This window comes from Nycticebus coucang, chromosome 15 (assembly GCF_027406575.1).
Source record: "Nycticebus coucang isolate mNycCou1 chromosome 15, mNycCou1.pri, whole genome shotgun sequence".
In the NCBI taxonomy this organism is placed as follows: Eukaryota; Metazoa; Chordata; class Mammalia; order Primates; family Lorisidae; genus Nycticebus; species Nycticebus coucang.
Window position 1 is genome coordinate 18,693,380 of NC_069794.1, and position 18,034 is coordinate 18,711,413.

General features: G+C 37.8%; 1 protein-coding gene across 1 annotated transcript in view; it reads right to left on the bottom strand.

Moving 5' to 3' along the window:
* The window catches only part of GPC6 (glypican 6), a 1,175,593-nt gene that overhangs the window by 846,107 nt on the left and 311,452 nt on the right, over positions 1–18,034 (bottom strand). The window contains exon 2 of the mRNA XM_053563821.1: positions 17,196–17,354. Coding sequence (XP_053419796.1) covers positions 17,196–17,354 — 159 coding nt within the window. The remainder of the gene's footprint in view (positions 1–17,195; positions 17,355–18,034) is intronic.

Genomic DNA, 18,034 nt, shown 5'->3' on the forward strand with positions numbered 1-18,034 from the left:
CACATGAAATTCAGCAGTTCCAATATACGTTGCTTTTGAAATTGGGACCTGATACTGTCGTGAGAAAATGTCATCAAGACAGCTTATTTCACAAGCTGAGGTGAGTGTTTTGTGGCAGGGCCTTATGGGAGATATCAACTTAATGTTCATTTTCATAATTCAATAAACCACTTCAGAGTTTTTGTCATAATAGCATAATACATATTCACTGTGGAGAGAAACCTGCAGAGTAGAATAGCATAGGCGGAGACAGTCTATTGCTAAGCTTACAATTCCCCACAAATCATTATTGCGAGCTCCTCGCCCGTGCTTTGAAGCAGGGCCACTATTACAGCAGACCCAGATAGGAGGAGTTACAACCAGACCATACAAAACTCCAACTCAGTCGCAGACTCTCTGAAGAACACTATTTTAAAATATCGTTTCATACACACACACACACACACACACACACACACACACACACGGAACCAAGTGAGAGCATTTGCTCTCTAATCCACACGCCCGCTGTCAGTCATCAATTAAACAGAACACACCCCACAGTGCAAATGCTGTCTGTGGCTGTTCGACAAGGATTTTAACTTTCGTCTACATAACTCCAAACCCAACAGTCAATTCAATTTTTTAAATAAAATCAACAAGAACACCCACTTATCCTCAGAGACTACACTTCACTTTTCTACCTTTTGAACAAACTCACGGACCTTACCGATGGGTCCACTGCTCTCCTATCTCACGCGGTCTCCATCGCACCCAGTGGAATTCTCCCTGTGTCACTGCCACTCCCCTGCTCCATGCGTCCCATCAGTTTTCCACATCTGCAAGTCCTTCCCAACATTCAAAACAGTTTTCATTCTGTCTTTCCCCAAAGCCATTTATGATCTTCTTATCAGGAAATAATTTCATTCTCTTCTATCAATGTATCTGCATTTTTTTTTTTTTTTTTTTTGAGACAGAGTCTTACTCTGTCGCCCTCAGTACAGTGTGGTGGAGTCACAGCTCACAGCAACCTCCAACTCCTGGCTTAGGCAATTCTCCTGCCTCCGCCTCCTGAGTAGCTGGGACTACAGGCACCCGTCACAACACCCGGCTATTTTTTGTTGCAGTTTGGCCTCGGCCAGGTTTGAACCCGCCACCCTCTGTACGTGGGGCCGGCACCCTACTCACTGAGCCACAGGTGCTGCTCTTGTTCTAGAGACTGTGTGGGAAAGTCAGCTTCTTCAGAAAGTGAGCACACATAAACATTGGTGATGACAAGGGCAGACAGCAGAGGAGAGCAATCTTGTATTAAACACTCATTCTTTGCCAGATTCTTGCTAGGTTTTTTAGTACATTATATTTCAAAACAGGTATTATTATACTCATTTTGAAAATTAAAAAAAAAAAAATTGGCTAGAGAGTGTAAGAAACGACCAAGGCCACATTGTCCATGAAATGCACAAAGACTCATCCTTTATTTAAAATCTGGTCTGCCTAGGCCTGTGCTATTTACATGGCTAATTTTTTTTTAACCTAGATCTTGACATAATGTCACAAAGCAGACTTTTCCCCAACTCTTAGGAATGAATCATTAAATAAATGAAGAAAAGGCAGTAGAGAATCTTATGCACCTAGAATCTACGTGGGAACAAACAAAGAGATTCTTGCTTTAGAAGCAGAAAACAGAAATAATGTCAGCCCTTCAGGCTCTGCGTCTCTCACCCAGTGCCTGTTGCCTGTAAGACTCAGGATGCTGAGGCAGAGGATTCCTTGAGTTCAAAACCAGCCTTGGTGACCCAGTGAGACTCTATCTCTTTTTTTTTTTAATTTAAGAATTTTTTTTCTTGTTTGGGATTCATTGAGGGTACAAAGAATTAGGTTGCACTGATTGCATTTGTTATAGTCCCTCTTAGAATTGTGTTCCGCCCCTAAGAGGTGAGCCATACACCATCAACCTCATCCGCCTTCCGCCTCCCCTCCCCCTTACACTCCTATCCCACTCCTTGTATTAGGTCATCTAATGCCCTCATATTAGAACTGGAGACTCTATCTCTTTGAAGAAAAAGGAAAAAAGAAAAGAAAAATAATCTCAGCCATTGAAATAAAGTATAAATACTTATAGGAAATGTGTTTAGTCACTTAAAACCATATAACAATTTCATTAACCGCCCCCCCCCAACTTCTTCAGTTTCAGACTACAACTCAGAGTTCTATGGATTAGAGGCTAAAACTTGAAACTGACAGGAGGTTTTGTTTGTTTGCTGATCCTCTGTTTGTGGAGGGGACTTGGAACACTTCGTGTAGGAAGATGTCCTTAGAAGCTACTTCTCTTAGTAAAACACTTCAGACCCTGTGCCAGGAGTAAGATCAAGCATGGCTGACCCACTGATAAAATGAACAAAAAAGTCAGTACACGCCGAACTGATAGTCAAAGAAAACTTTAAAATTGTTCACATTATATGTTGCTATTTTCCTTAAATCTCTGCTTTCCTTAAATCCTTACTTCCTGGGAGGAATTACTCCCTTGACCTGTTTTTAAATACACATCATCATTTATTACATCACCCAAATTTTCAGAACTATGTTAACATATCATAGGCACCTACTTGTACATTAAATAAAGACATCAATTCAATCATGAAAAAAAAAAAACAGTCCAAAGTTGTACTGACAAAAACTTATAAAGTATGTGTAGGCTGATGAGTATTATCCCCACAAAATAGGAAACCTTCCTCATAAAGAAGCTGAATTCAACTTTTCATTTTATAATTATAGACTATTAAACACAAGAATTAAGAGTCCCAAAGTATTTTATTTTTTGGAAGCTATTTGCATAAGGTTTCATGAGAAACCAGGTATTAATAATTGTCATATTCTTACCCCAGTTTCCTCAGAGATCAGTTGTTTGGGAATTTATCTTGTCTCCCCCCTCACAGTTTGGCATCAATTTAGAATCATTTCAAATCCTTTAATATATTAAAGTTAAATTATCCAAGTTTTCTACAATAAGGATATGTTACTTTTGAAACAGGATATGCTACTAAAAAACAAAACTACTTGGCTTTAAAATCATCCTAGCCCAGCCCAATTCATAATTGCTAAGTCATGGAAGAAGCCCAAGTGCCCATCGATCCATGAATGGATTAATAAATTGTGGTATATGTACACCATGGAATATTATGCAGCCTTAAAGAAAGATGGAGACTTTACCTCTTTCATGTTTACATGGATGGAGCTGGAACATACTCTTCTTAGTAAAGTATCTCAAGAATGGAAGAAAAAGTACCCAATGCACTCAGCCCTACTATGAAACTAATTTATGGCTTTCACATGAAAGCTATAACCCAGTTATAACCTAAGACTAGGGGGAAGGGGAAAGGGAGGGGAGGGAGGGGGAGGTGGGTAGAGGGAAGGGGATTGGTGGGATTACACCTGCAGTGCATCTTACAAGGGTATATGTGAAACTTGGTAAATGGTCTGTGAAGCTAGTGAATGATGCCCATGATCATATCAATGTATACAGCTATGATTTAATAAAAAAAAAAGAAAAAATAAATAAATAAACATATGTGCTGTTTAGAAAAAGAAAATAAATACAGAAAAGGTAGATTCATCTTCCCATCCCACTCACTCTGTTAAAAGCTTTGTTATTTGTTCTTTCTAGGATGTTTCTGAATGCACATATAAGTAAAAAGATATCTCTACCTATGTTGCCTATGCCAGTAAAAAGTAGATGATCATAAAAAATAAAAATAAATAAATAAAATAAAAAATAAAATCATCCTAGCCAAAAAGGAACCCAGAAAGTAAAAGGTATTTTATAGATAGTGAAAAACAAGTGTGTTACATCCTATGAACTAGTAAATGCAAAAGAAAAAGAAAATAATTGGGTAATTCACACATAAAACATTTCTATTAAAAGAACTATATCAATCTGAAAAAGATAAAATGAATTATTGATCTCAGATGTAATTTGCTATTAAAATCAAAAGAAAAAAAAAGCTTATCTGTTTAATGTATAAAAATCTGGCCATCAAGCACTTAAATGCCACCTATACAATGGAGACTTGTTATTGGATGACTCAAAAACCTGTCAAATCTCTATGCCTCTGTGTCCTGAAAACTAACCTCTTCACTCCACTTACCCCAGTGGTGAATGTGGTGACACCAAGATCTCTAGCTCTAGAAATGTGGGATGCTTATGCAAGAAAAAGGTTTCTGAGTCCCATCCGGACTAAAGAATCGTAATCTCTGGTTGTGAATCGGTCATCTGTGTACTAACTGATCCTCCTGTGCATTTTAAGCTCTCCTTCCTCACATGTGTGCATGTATATGTGTGACAGAGAACACATCTGTGCTGTTTTCTAACGCCCCAGGCCTCTCTCTTTTTGCTTTCCTCTCTGTAAAGACCATCTTTCTCCTGGGAATTTAAAATGAGTTCCATTAAATCCACTGGAACAAATGCTGCGTATATTAAATATGACTTGCTAGGTTTATGGACCCTACGAGTTAATAGATAACTAGAATTCAAGGCTTTCTATTTTCTTCTGTCATAATTATTACAGGAACATAAGTAATTCGTCTAACCTGGCTGTGCCCTTGGGTCGGCACAAGTTGGTACCATCGTCAGACAACTTGGCAGCATTATTAAATGTGCTCCATATTAAGTCAGGTTTAGGAAGATAAAATAGAAATAGGAGACCTAATCCCTAAACGTAATGAGCTTAGATTTCAATGGGGACTATACAATGGATCATATTTTTAAAGAGAATACTATTAAAAGAACACTAAATAAGTGAAAATGATAAGGTGTCAACCATATAAGCATGACAGGGAGGGAGGGAGGAAGCTGGGGAGCATTAAAGCCTGTAATGACTATTGTACTATTATTTTAAAAGGAGAAAAATATGCAAAGATTTTTTTTAGAAATAAAAAATAAGTGTAAAAGTACAATTTCTTCAAATATTCAAAGGCCTTAGAGCCCCAATTTCTTGCTATCTTACTTCAAAGTTTGCTTTTCATTTTCAAGTTGTTTATATTCAATGGAACCAGTCGGTAGGGAAGAAACTGTGAAGACCATATAAAACTCTATAGAGGCCTCCCAAGAATATTTCCCCATCTAATGAATATAACACGCCTTTTGAAAGAATAATAAATGACACAGTCTGAAACTGTAATGGGTGACTTTTCTTTAAATCTGTCTGGGTGCTGTGGACCTTGCAGAATTATTTTTACTGATTCTTTGTACACTTTTGGGTTCTGGATATTATTCTTGTCTAATGGAATACTTAGAAGCACAGCAGACCAATTGCTCAGGCAAGCTATTTCTTCCTTTGCATTTGCCAATGAACCAAACTCTGAGAACTTACATTGATTTGGGTAATTTATTTCATTTTGGAATAATATCGGGGTACAAATGTTTCAGATACATGAATTCCTTTTTTACAGTTTGAGTCCAAGTGTTCAGTGTGCCCATCATCTGGACAGTGTGCACTGTACCCATTAGGTGTGAATTTACCTCTCCCTTTCTGCCTCGTGCAGCTGCTTGCTTTCCATCGAGTTTTACCACCAAATGTGCACCTGGGTGTTGATTGATTAGTTTCAATTTAATAGTGAGTACAAGTGGTGTTTGTTTTTCCATTCCTCTAATACTTCACATAGAATGATATAGTCTCCAGTTCCATCCAAGTTCCTACGAAAGGTCTTAGTTTGCCTTTTGTGTATGGCTGAGCAGTACTCAAGCCATACATATACCACGTCCTATTAATACGTTCATGTATTGAAGGGTACTCGGGTGAATCCAAACCTTTGTGACTATGAATTGTGCTGCTATAAATATTTCAGGGCCTGCATCTTTTTGAGAAGGTGACTTTTTTGAGAGGGATACCCAAGGGTGGGATTGCTGGATCAAATGATAGGTCTACTTTTAGTTTTTTGAGCTGTCTACATTCTACTATCCATAGAGGTTGTACTAGTACAGTCCCATCAACAGTGTGTACGTTTTTTTGTCTTGGAATCCACACCAGCATCTGTTGTTTGGGGATTTTTATGCTAAAAAACATTCTCACTGGAGTTAGGTAACATCTCATTGTGGTTTTGATTTGCATTTCCCTGATTATTAGAGATAGTAAGAATTTTTCATGTGTTTATTGGCTATTAGTCTATCTTCTTTTGAAGAGTTTCTGCTCATGTCATTTGCCCAATTTTTTATGGGGTTTGATTTTTTTTTTTATACACTCTGCTCATCAGCTCCTTATATAGCATGCAAATATTTTCACCCATTGTGTAGGTTGTCGTTTTTTCCCTATTGTTTTTTTCACCATGAAGCAGCTTTTAAATTTGATCAGGGCCCATTTGTTAATTTTTGTTGTTGGTGTGATTGCCTCTGGGGTCTTCTTCATAAATCCTTTGCCAATGCAAATGCCCATAAGAGTTTTTCCAACATTTTCATCCAGAATTTTTATAGTTTCATGTCTTACATTTAAGTCTGTTATCCATCATGAACTAATATTTTGGTGGTAAGAGGTGTGGGTCCTGTTCAATTTTCTACATATGGCTATCCAATTTTCCCAACACTATTTATTGAATAAGGATTGTTCCCCCTGTGAATGTTCTTGTCTATCTTATGAAAGATCAGAAAGCAATATGAAGATGATTTTACAAGGGCTCATAATTAAGTTCAGGAAGTAATCCTAAAAAAAGTGTTACAAACCTCATTACTGAAATCACTATGGTTGCCAGATGGCCAAGGAGAGTCCTTCAAAGGTGGCCATAGTGACTTCAGCAATGAAGGATATAGTAGCACTTTTTCTAGGATAAGTTTGCAAACTTAATTTTCTGACCTTGCATATTCGGGTTTTCTGTTCTGATCCACTTATCCATGTCTCTGTTTTGTGCCAGTACCATGCTGTTTTTGTTACTATAGCTTTGATGTGTATCTTGAAGTCTGGTAAAGCGAGGCTTTCCAACCTGTCCTTTTTGCTTATGGTTGCTTTGGCTATTCTAGCTCTTTTATGGTTCTTTTATTTATCACATTGATCTGTAGATCACTTTGGGTAGTATACACATTTTAGCAGTGTTGATTCTGCCAAGCTATGAGTGTGATATATTTTTCCATTTGTTTTCATTCTCTCTGATTTCCTTTCTCCATTACTTGTAGTTCTACCTGGAAAGGTCTTTTATTTCCTTAGGTAAACTGGTAATCTAATCAAAAAGCACTGAGTAACTACTGAGTGATATAGAAATGCTATTTGTAAAGCTTTTATAGTATACAGTGTACACTGCCTTCAGAATCTTGCCAAAATTTGAATATTTTGCTTACTTTAGTGTCCATTTGTCTCCTGAACAGAAGTTAGCATTTTTATTTATACTTAACAGTGAGATCTAAATTTAAGACTCACTTAAAGACTCAATTTAACAGACTTTTTCACATAGACAAACTAGAGATGTCATTTCCAACAAAACAAAAAGAAAATTTCGTGTGGAATCATGAAGTTAAAATCATTGAATTGTATTCATCTTTGCAATTTGAAAATATGTGGTCTGTGTAATTTACTGTTGATTTACACACACACAAAAATAATAATAATAATAAAATAAAATAACCGGGACTAGTAATACCAGCTGACATTGTTCTGCATCTAGAATTAATTCACAGTCTGGAAATCTTTAATGCTACATATGCTCAAGTGCACACTGTCTTTTTAGAAAAGTCTTATTACAGACATTCAGAAGCCAGGAAAACAAGAATATTCTAATAACCCCCCATGGACACATCACCAAGCTTCAGAAATGATCACTTTTCTGCCCTTGTTATTTCTTCTAGCCGCCCATCTAAAGGACTCAACTGGGACATGGTTATGACATCTCAGATAAAGATTCACCTGCATCATTTTCTTCTGAATGTTAGCATCCTAAAATCACACACATTATTCTTATAGCTTTATCATCTTATTTGTTTGAAAAGGGTAATCTTATATTTCTTATATTGGCTTAGTAGAGGAGGAAAGAATGTTTTTTATTCCACTTTCTTGTCATTAAGGAAAATCAAGCCTCTATTGATAGCAAATCTCAGAAAATAGGTGACTTCTCTCTCTTCCACTTCACTTCAGACCAAACCTGGAAACAAGGCCTTTATTGGCTTCACGCAAGTTCTGCAGTCAAACCAGTCCACACAGAGCTACTGTGTTCTCAGGGCAGAAGACAAAAAGATTTCCAGGGAGCTCTAATTTACACCCCCATTAAATATTTTTCTTGCTTTTCATTAAAATAAGAAAATCAGTTTTCTCTATTCAGTGGCAGATCAATTTAACTTAAATAAGATTTCTCCCGTAACTTACCCATACGTACTCAAAGGATTAGTGAACCTCTGTCAGAGAATAGATACTTGTCTGCTCATTAACATTCATGACCAAGAACCCTTCTGGTAGGGCTGGTTTCAGAGTCTGATAGAGCAATACTTAAAAGAAATTGGCTTGTCTGTGAAACAGCTGCTCAGCTAAGCCACCATGCAAGGGAATTGGTGAGAATATGATGATAATACTACAACTATACTGGAAGCATACTATAATTTAAGTTACTTTGAGGTGTGTGGGAGGGGGCTAAATGTTAGGACAAGATTGGTAGTCCATCACAGAAGCCACAGAGCTACTGATGAGCTGTGTGCATCCTAGTTTTAAAGGATCTGTCAATGTCCAAAGAAAGGGAATGAGAGAGTGAGGGGGACGGAAAAGAGTCAAACTGCACTTATACAAAGTTCTGGGTTTAACATGCACTGCATTTCAATCCTCAAATTTCGAAAAATAGACACCCCCCCCCATTTGATCTCATAATCCTACCATGGACTGTCTTTATCACTGTACAAATATAAGGTATTTGTGATTTGTAAAGCTGCTTACTAGTTCTATCAAAGACCAATCCCTCATTAACTGAGTTTTATTTTTGGAAGTTCTGCCCTTTGGGAAAATTGACAGCTTCTATTCCAATGCCAGTGAAACTTTTTATGTAATTTCTAGTTACAGAAATAGTTATTCTGTAATGTCTAGCTTAGTTTTGCACATTCTGATTTCAAGAGGCATGTCACTGAGTTGGTAGCCCAGCAGACATACAGGAGGCATTATTGTTCCCAGGATGGCATCACAACCCTTATGAATTAGAGTTGCCTCTGTTCTGTACAATGAGTTAGGGCATCAGTAATTTAAAGGCCTCATAGAAGTGTGGGTGTGTGTGTTTGCATGTCTGCGTGTGTGTTTCTGTGGTTCTGTATGTATCTGTTCTTAAGTTAGGAAATGGGTGGTATAACAGGTATGTCTGACTAACTGTACTTTATTTAGAAAATAATTATTGCTCTTGAATTTCTAGGAAATTCTTTTAAAACAAAGCAATGTAGTAAGTGAAACAGTATTTGGGAAGAGGCAAGAGTTGTTCTCTGAAGGCCATGATAAAGTAGGATAAAAAAGTATTCACTTTCTTCTACCTCCACCTCCCCGGGAATAGTATAATCTCCTCTCCCACCGATGTTGAGAATTGCCATGAGATTTGCTTTGGCCTGTGGAGGCTGGGAAGATTGCATGCTGTGTAGGCTTTAAGGGCACCCTGACTCCATCTGTCTATCTTAGAGTCTCCACACTCCACAAGGGCAGCTCCCAAAAGAAAAAGATACATCGGGTGGCGCCTGTGGCTCAGTGAGTAGGGCGCCGGCCCCATATGCGGAGGATGGCGGGTTCAAACCCAGCCCCGGCCAAACTGCAACAAAAAAATAGCCGGCTGTTGTGGCAGGCGCCTGTAGTCCCAGCTGCTCGGAGGCTGAGGCAAGAGAATCGCATAAGCCCAAGAGTTAGAGGTTGCTGTGAGCCGTGTGACGCCACGGCACTCTATCCGAGGGCCATAAAGTGAGACTCTGTCTCTACAAATAAAAAAAAGAAAAGAAAAAGATACATGTAGAATGGACAAGACCAAATTCATAGTTTAGAATTAAGCCTAGTTAAACAGAACACTCAAACTCTAGACAACCCAAAGATGCACGAAAGAAAAATAGTCCTTCAAGTCCTTTCTAAGTATAGTCCAAGGTATTTCATTTTCTCCGAAGCTACTGAGAAGAGTACTATGGCTTTGATTTGGTTTTCATGCTGGATGAAAGCTTCAAATATAACACATGAAATGATTAAAACCATAGAAGAAAGTGTGGGAAAAACTCTTCACAATATTAGCCTTGGAAAAATTCATGAAGACGACCCTATTGGCAAGTGCAGCAACAACAAAAATAAATCAATGGAACGTGATCAAATTAAAAAAGCTTCTGCACAGCTAAGGATATAATCAACAAAGGAAAAAGACCACCTTCAGAATGAGAGAAGATATTCTTATGTTATGAATTGGACAAAGGGCTAATGATCAGAATATACAAAGAACCTAAACAAATCAACCAGAATAGAACAAATAATCCCATCAATCAACAGGAAAGTGACATGAACAGAACCTTTTCCCAAGGAGACAGACTAATGGACAACAAACACGTGACACTTGGTCATCAATCCTAATCGTCAAAGAAAGTCAAGTCAAAACCACTTTGAGATATCACCTAACACCAGTGAGAAGCGCCCAAGTCACAAAGTCACAAAGCTGCAGATGCTGGCAGGGGTGAAGAGAGAGAGTGAGAGGTGCACTTGTACATCTTATATTGGTGGGACTGCAAATAGCCTTTTTGGAAAGAAATATGAAGAATTCTCAAAGAACTAAAAGTAGATCCCCCATTTGATCTCATAATCCTATTGCTAGGTATCTACCCAGAAGAAAAAAATATTTATGGCAGCTCAGTTCACAATTACAAAGATGTAGAAGCAACCCAAGTGCCCGTCAGACCGTGAGCAGATTAATAAACCATGGCATATGTATACCATCGAATACTATTCAGTCTTTAAAACAATGGAGGCTTTGCATCTTTTGTATTAACCTGGACAGATTTGGAGAACATTCTCCTAAGTACCTTGAGAATGGAAAAGCAAATATCCCATGTACTCAGTACTAATCTGAAAATTGGAGATCCACAACTACAGGCCTACATGAATGAAAAATACAATTAAATTCAAGAAGAAGGGAGAAGGGAGGGCACTCGGTAACTTCCCACCTACAACGTAGGTGTATAGGGCACAGTTTCTGGGTGAAGGACTCAACAATTCAAACTTTGGACTTCACCTTACAAATAAAAGTAATGTCACTTAATTATATGACCTCACATATTAACTTAAAATGAAAATAAATAAGCACTTCTTGTTTTTTTGCTGTGAAATTGTGTGGTTGTTTATTACAAAACAAGGGCAGGCTAATACAAGGAATAAAAAGTTTGAACAATATTTGCATAAGAGGGCAGTGCCTGTGGCTCAAAGGAGTAGGGCACCGGCCCCATATGCTGGAGGTGGCAGGTTTAAACCCAGCCCCAGCCAAAAAAAAAAAAAAAAACATATATATATATATATATATGCACACATTTGCATAATAGATATATACTAAATGTTAATAAATCAACATTAATGGGGAAAGATCAATAGTAAATATGATGACAATATGTCCTAAGGACTCTGAGGACATGCGTTCAAAATCTCTGGTGCTTTCTGCCTCCTCCTGCTACTTCTTTAATTATCACAATCTTTAGAGACTGGCTAAGGCAACGGTTATCAACCTCTGGGTCATGACCCCTTTTAACAATGAAAGTACATTGCAGCATTAGAAAGGTGGAGAATCACTGGCCTACGGGTATTAAACTTTGAGCTCTTCTGAAAAATATTTTGCCAATGCCTCTAAATCAGCGGTTCTCAACCTGTGGGTCGCAACCCCTTTGAGGGTCAAAGGACCCTTTCACAGGGGTCGCCTAAATACATCCTGCATATCAGATATTTACATTACGATTCATAACAGTAGCAAAATTATAGTTATGAAGTAGCAACAAAAATTATTTTATAGTTGGAGGTCACCATCCCACGAGGAACTGTTTTAAAGGGTCAGAGCATTAGGAAGGTTGAGAACCACTGCTCTAAATAGAAAACTTTATTACTTTTGTGTTTTTCCAATGAACTTCCACTTTAGGACACAATCAACTGTGTTGTCTTTGGTGCTCAAAGGTAAATTCCTTGACAGGCAATGATAATATTTTAATCATCATCTTTCAGTAATATCTTCTGAATAAATGTTTCAAACATTTATTGGGTTCTGAATAAATGTTTTCAAGCGGAAATCACACAAATAAAAAAATATCACCCACGTGACAGGAATTATGAAAGATGTTACCAGGACATGGAAAACTATTTAACAGTGTTTTCCTTCTCAAATAAGTGTATTCTCTGAGAAGATTATGCCAATATTTTAGGGAAGTCATTACATCATTGTCACCTCTATATCCATAAGAAATGATGTTTTAAAAGAAAACACAAGCTTAGATACAGTATAAAAATATCATGCCACTGTGTAGAAGTGAATTCCCATTCAGCACAAGGGTATTCTGAGGGTGTTACTAGAAAGCTCTTCAGGGGTATAGAAATTACGGTTCTTTTTCTTCTTCTTTTAAAAACGCACTTGCTGCCAAAATCTCCAGACAAATGCATATCATTAAAATACATAAATAAAAGCCAGGAAGGAAAATAAAATAATAAGACCAAGAAGAACATACTAAACAAAACATTTCATATGGAGCTCCAAATGTGAATAAGTTTTAGCTCAAATAAATCCAAAAGGAAAAAAAAAAATTTAACATATCCCTTCCACTAAATGTTCCTGTCTCTGAATAATCCATATTTCATAGTCATTCTCAAAGAATAGTTAGTTAGTGCCAACACCAAGATAGAAACCACTATGCTTTGGGAAGTAAAAAGAATAAATGTTTTCATTGATTCAGTAATATCTTTAGAAAACAACAGCGCCCACTCCCCTCTAATTAAGGGACAGATTCCAACAGAACAATCTCCTTGCCTTTTCCTAAAATATAGATATATTCTTTGCCCACCAATATCACTATTACCTTGTTAACAGAATACCAATAATTGTTCTCTAGTGTCACTAAAACAAATAAAAGCTTAGTTGTAATTTCAAAGATCAACTCCCCATACCATTAGTATTTATAAGTACGATGTTAAGTGTTAGGTTACAATCTAGGTTTCCTCATTTGGGGTGGAAACTTGGCAAGTCATTTGCCCTCTCTAGGCTCCAGTCACCTCGGCAGCTGGCCCAGATTTCAGTGGGCAATTCTCTTTTCGTAAGGATTAAAAATATCTCCTTCCCCTTTTTCCCCACTTTCTCCCTACAATAACTGAGACAGGACAGCCGTGGGAGGTGGAGGAATTTAGACGGAGTTAACTGTGAGATGCCAGCACATTGGGAATTGGAAAGCACTGGAGATATTATGGGGTGGAGGGGGCTGAGAGCAACGATCCAGAAATGCTCATCCTGGGATGGAATCCTGACCCTGCCTCTTGGTATCTGGGGGCGACTTTGGATTGAGTTTACTTCAAATAAACAGGGCTAACATCTATAAAAAGCAGGGAACAGAGCCAGCTGTTGCCTCACCACTTTTACTACCATCCAAGTGTTTTCTCCATTTTCTAGGATCCCAACACATAAACCAACAAGGATAATGGCAATGGGGATTTAGACACAAATGAACGTTGGACAGGGTGGACAGTCGCTAAACACGAAAATGTCAGGAAAATGAGTGAGTGCACCAGGATGACCCTGCTTTTGTCTGAATTTTTATATGATGTTGTTTATGTACTTTTGGCTTCCTGGGCTGTCTGGCTGAGATGGGAAGGGGGAGAAATAAGGAGTTCATGTTGTATCATTCTTCCAGGTGGACTTGGCTGATCTTCATCCACAATTTTAATCCCCAGGGAGCAACAGAAATGCTGGGTCTGCCTAGAGATCTCATTGAGAGCATTCTTGCACAGTTCGAAGGGAACTTTCGCAGTGACCAGGCCCCAGCCAAAAAGGCAAAGAGGCTTTTAAGCGTGTATAATGAAAGCCAGAGGTAAAGATTTGGCCAGAGAAAGGAGAAAAACACACAAGCTAACAAACAAATACCTTGTCAGACTCATGGAGAGAAGTTCCAGGGTCAAAAATATAAACTTCTATTGTATAAACATTCATCATAACGTTTCAATTCTATGTTTAAAACATTTTTTAAAAGATTTCTATCAAAAGAAAATTCTCTGCCAAATAATTAAAATTCCTATGATTGATATTAGATACTTTTTCAATTCGCTGCCTGTCAGCTAAAAATACAAGGGCTTAGGGTCATGGAGCAAAATTATAGGCCCTTTTTAGTGACTTTAAAAAGTTGAGGAAGAACATGTTCAGGTTTAACTTCCTAAAATCCAATGAGTATTCATGGTTTTATACACTGAGTCTTCTGAATAGTACCAAAAATATTAATAACAAACAAGGAAAGCTGGACAATAAATAGAACAGGTTTTAGGTGAAGTGTATTAGAATCTCACATTTTAAAACAGTCTCCACTGCTGCAAAATGAAAAGTTAAATGGAGTCAAAACATTTCTAATGCAGTAAGGAACACAATAACCAGAGACTAATTATTAACAGAAATTGAATTCAGCCTCGCTGAATACGGCTTGGGTTGGATCAGATGTACATATCAGGTGCAATTTATATTGCTGCTGTACATAACAAAAATAGGACAGAAAGTCATCACCTTCTGACTTTAAGCAGTGGGTTTTCATATAATAAACAACACGGAACCAACAAAGCCATCCAAAATCAGAATGGCAAGTCAAACATCTGAGAAATTGGAAGCAGAGGCAGAGCTTCCAAGTGCACACTACGTATCGAGGAACTCGGCAGGAACGCCGAACGACCAACCACGTAGGAAGCTGCTATCGACAAATGCCAAGGCCTTCGCAGCTCCAAAGGTGTCATGTCAAAAAATAAAGTTTAGAGGATAACATTCCATAACCGATCCTAGATAATTCTTTGCGCTCACACCAAATAATACTCAAAAAATGTCCTGAGAAAGTATTAAAAAATAGGGGAAAATGGAAAACCACCTACATGAACACACCATCATTCATGAAAGGTGACTTACCGGGATCAGGTTAGACGCACACCAAGATAAATTCTCCAGTTGTGTAATTGACCTTCATGAAGCTACCCAATGACAAATCACTATGACAGTGATTTTTTTATTTATATATCTTTATCATTATATTAAGACTGAGCATTTCAATAGCTGAACTCATCAAAAATAAGCTAAACTCTCCAGAATCAGATTTAATTTTTTTAAGTCTAGCTGAAAGCTGCTTTGAAAGAAAATCTCAATTCCGTTCCCATTTCAATCTAATGCAACTGCAGTGAAGTGCCATTTTTAAGGAACTCATCACCCCCCATGTCAGATCCAATTTTATCAAAATCAATGTCCTGTCAAATTGATTGACATCATACACCTAAGTACATTAGAATCATTTAAAATATAGCTATAAAAAGAGAGAAAAAAGGGAGAGTTTCTTTAATAAGGCAAATGATACCTGGGATTAAAAATTATAGACCCAGAGATATTAAAAGTTACTGATATAACATAAGATGTATCTGGCTCAGTCTTATCATATTTACTTGTTTTAGAAAAAAATTAACTCTATAAAGTTACCGAACTTTTAATGTTTTTCTTAAAAAGAATACATATTTTATACCATGAACATCTTCCAGGAATTTGTTCAACATCACTTTGGAGGACGGCGTCATGAAGACAGACACGAGAGTGGTTTCCAAAAACAAAGGTAGAAACCGGGAGCAGCTGATCACTCTTATCTGCTTTCTGTGAGAAACGACAACATGCCTCCATTTGCCTTGATCTGAAGTGATAGATTACAGTCCCTCAAACACAGAGCCCTTTCAGAGGCTCCTGAATGTCACCGGATTCGTAATCAGTTATTGGGTAGCCCCCAAGCCCTCCTTGGCTGCACTTAAGGAAACAACGTTCCCAACATCACTGCTAAATAAAAATTTTCATAAACATCCATGTGTAAAGTTATACACAGGGGAAGAGGTAGAAAAAGAATGTGAAGATGTTGAAACATACTTGTAGAAAAGATGAAGTCCCCTCACTTCCATGGAAAATGGCACATCATCATGGAAACCCTGGCAGGACCTGCTATAACTTGAAAAACTGATATGAAAGAAATTGGTGCTGCTATAATAGTTAAAAGCAGAAATGAAGTAGAACATTTTACTTACTGCACAGAAAAGAGAAAAGAAAAAGGGGAAAAGAAAAGAAAATGTAGGCACGTCTTTCTAAAGTACCTCTGCTGTATATTGACTATAGAGCAAAGGAAATGATCACCAGCTGCTGTTGCTGTGGAGCAACTTCCTATGACCCACAGGGCCCAAAGAAGGCTCACTACATTTTTAAGTCTGGTTTATAGGAAATCAGAGTAAGGTACATTAATTTCTTAGAGCATCAAAGTCAACATGCCATCTAAAAACATTAACTTTATTGTTATCATTATTGATATTGGTTTTAAAAAGTCAGATTGCTTTTGGATATTTTTCTGAGGGTCTGATAAGGTAATCCAATGCAAATATCCTAGTAATCATTGCTGTTGTTCTTTGGGCTTTTTAATATAAGAATGTTTGTTTAAACACCATAATATAGGAATGAAGTTGATTGCTTATAATCAGGGTATCAAAAAGAGGGCATAAGCCTTTTTTGAGAATGCACAACTGCAGTATAAAATGTGCTACGTTGTTGCTGCAATGATAAATTATAAAATAAAGGCATCCATGCCATTGGCATTCAAAACAAGGCTGTCCATTTAAAAGTGATGCTATATTTCAAATAATTCTTTGTTATGCCTATAGCAAAGTGACATGGAAACAATTCCACAAAAATTTTTAAAGACTATGCCTACACGAAAAGTAAAGACAAGCTATGGTGCAACAAAACCTGAATTAGAATCTCTCTGACAATGAAAAATCGAGGTAAATCTTGAGAATAAATTTCACAGGCAGTGCACAAATGTTAACTCAAGTTTTTCTAAGATATTACTATAGAAATAACATACTGTCAAGAAAGCTCATGCTATTCTTTCAAAAATAGACCATGCTAGAAATGTATAAATGGAAAAGAAAAGCTCTCTCTTAAAAAAAAATATTTTTCATGCAACACCAAGATTCTCATGGAAACGTTTGCCTATAACAAAGTGACATGGAAACAATTTCACTTACCATCAAATTTCTTGTGCCTGGATACAAACGTGGTGCGCACAAAATGACTTGTCTCCTCCACAAGGTTTTCAAACTCAAGTTTGCTTTGTTGGCTTAACTTGTCTTCCATTTCTGTGGTGCAGCATGTATATTCCTGAGGACAGATTCTTAAGTGTTCCCCTGAAATGAGAAAGTTCAATGTCAGTAGGTGTCACTGCCCGCTGGGGCACCCTGTCACCATGTGAATAAAAACAGCCGGACGGCAGATTGAAGGTTCATGCCTGCAAGAGGGGGGCTTCCCACAGGTGCAGGGAGAGCCCCGAGCAACCTTTGTCATGGTCTTTTATTGAAGCATCATACAACAGGTGTGAGGGGCCCACACCTGTTGTATAATGGGTGCTATTGTGCTTAACAATCGCTACACGCTCTTTCCCTACAGGCTCAACGCCCACCCTGTTGAGCCACTAATGTCCAAAGCATTACACCTGCTTGCTAACGAGCGATCTTAATTCCTTAACACATGCAGTTGCTTGATCTCTCTCTGGGCAGCAAAACATCTCTATGCCAGCTAGGAGATCGTCTCGCTGCCAGTGCCTCCCTCAAGAACCGGGGACCACTTCTGCAAGCCTGGTGCACAGTCTCCTACAAGTAGGGAATGCCAAGGGACTTGGGTGGATTTCAGAGATTTCACGTCTTTCTTTCACTCCAATCCTCAGCCATTCCATGAACTATCCCTGAGTTTCAGCAGATAGGTACTTAACATTTCAAACACCTGGTAGGCTTAAGTTGAACCTGGTATTTAGTCTCTGTTTCCCATCGTGTAAATGAAGGTGCATTAAAACCATCAAAAGATCACAGCA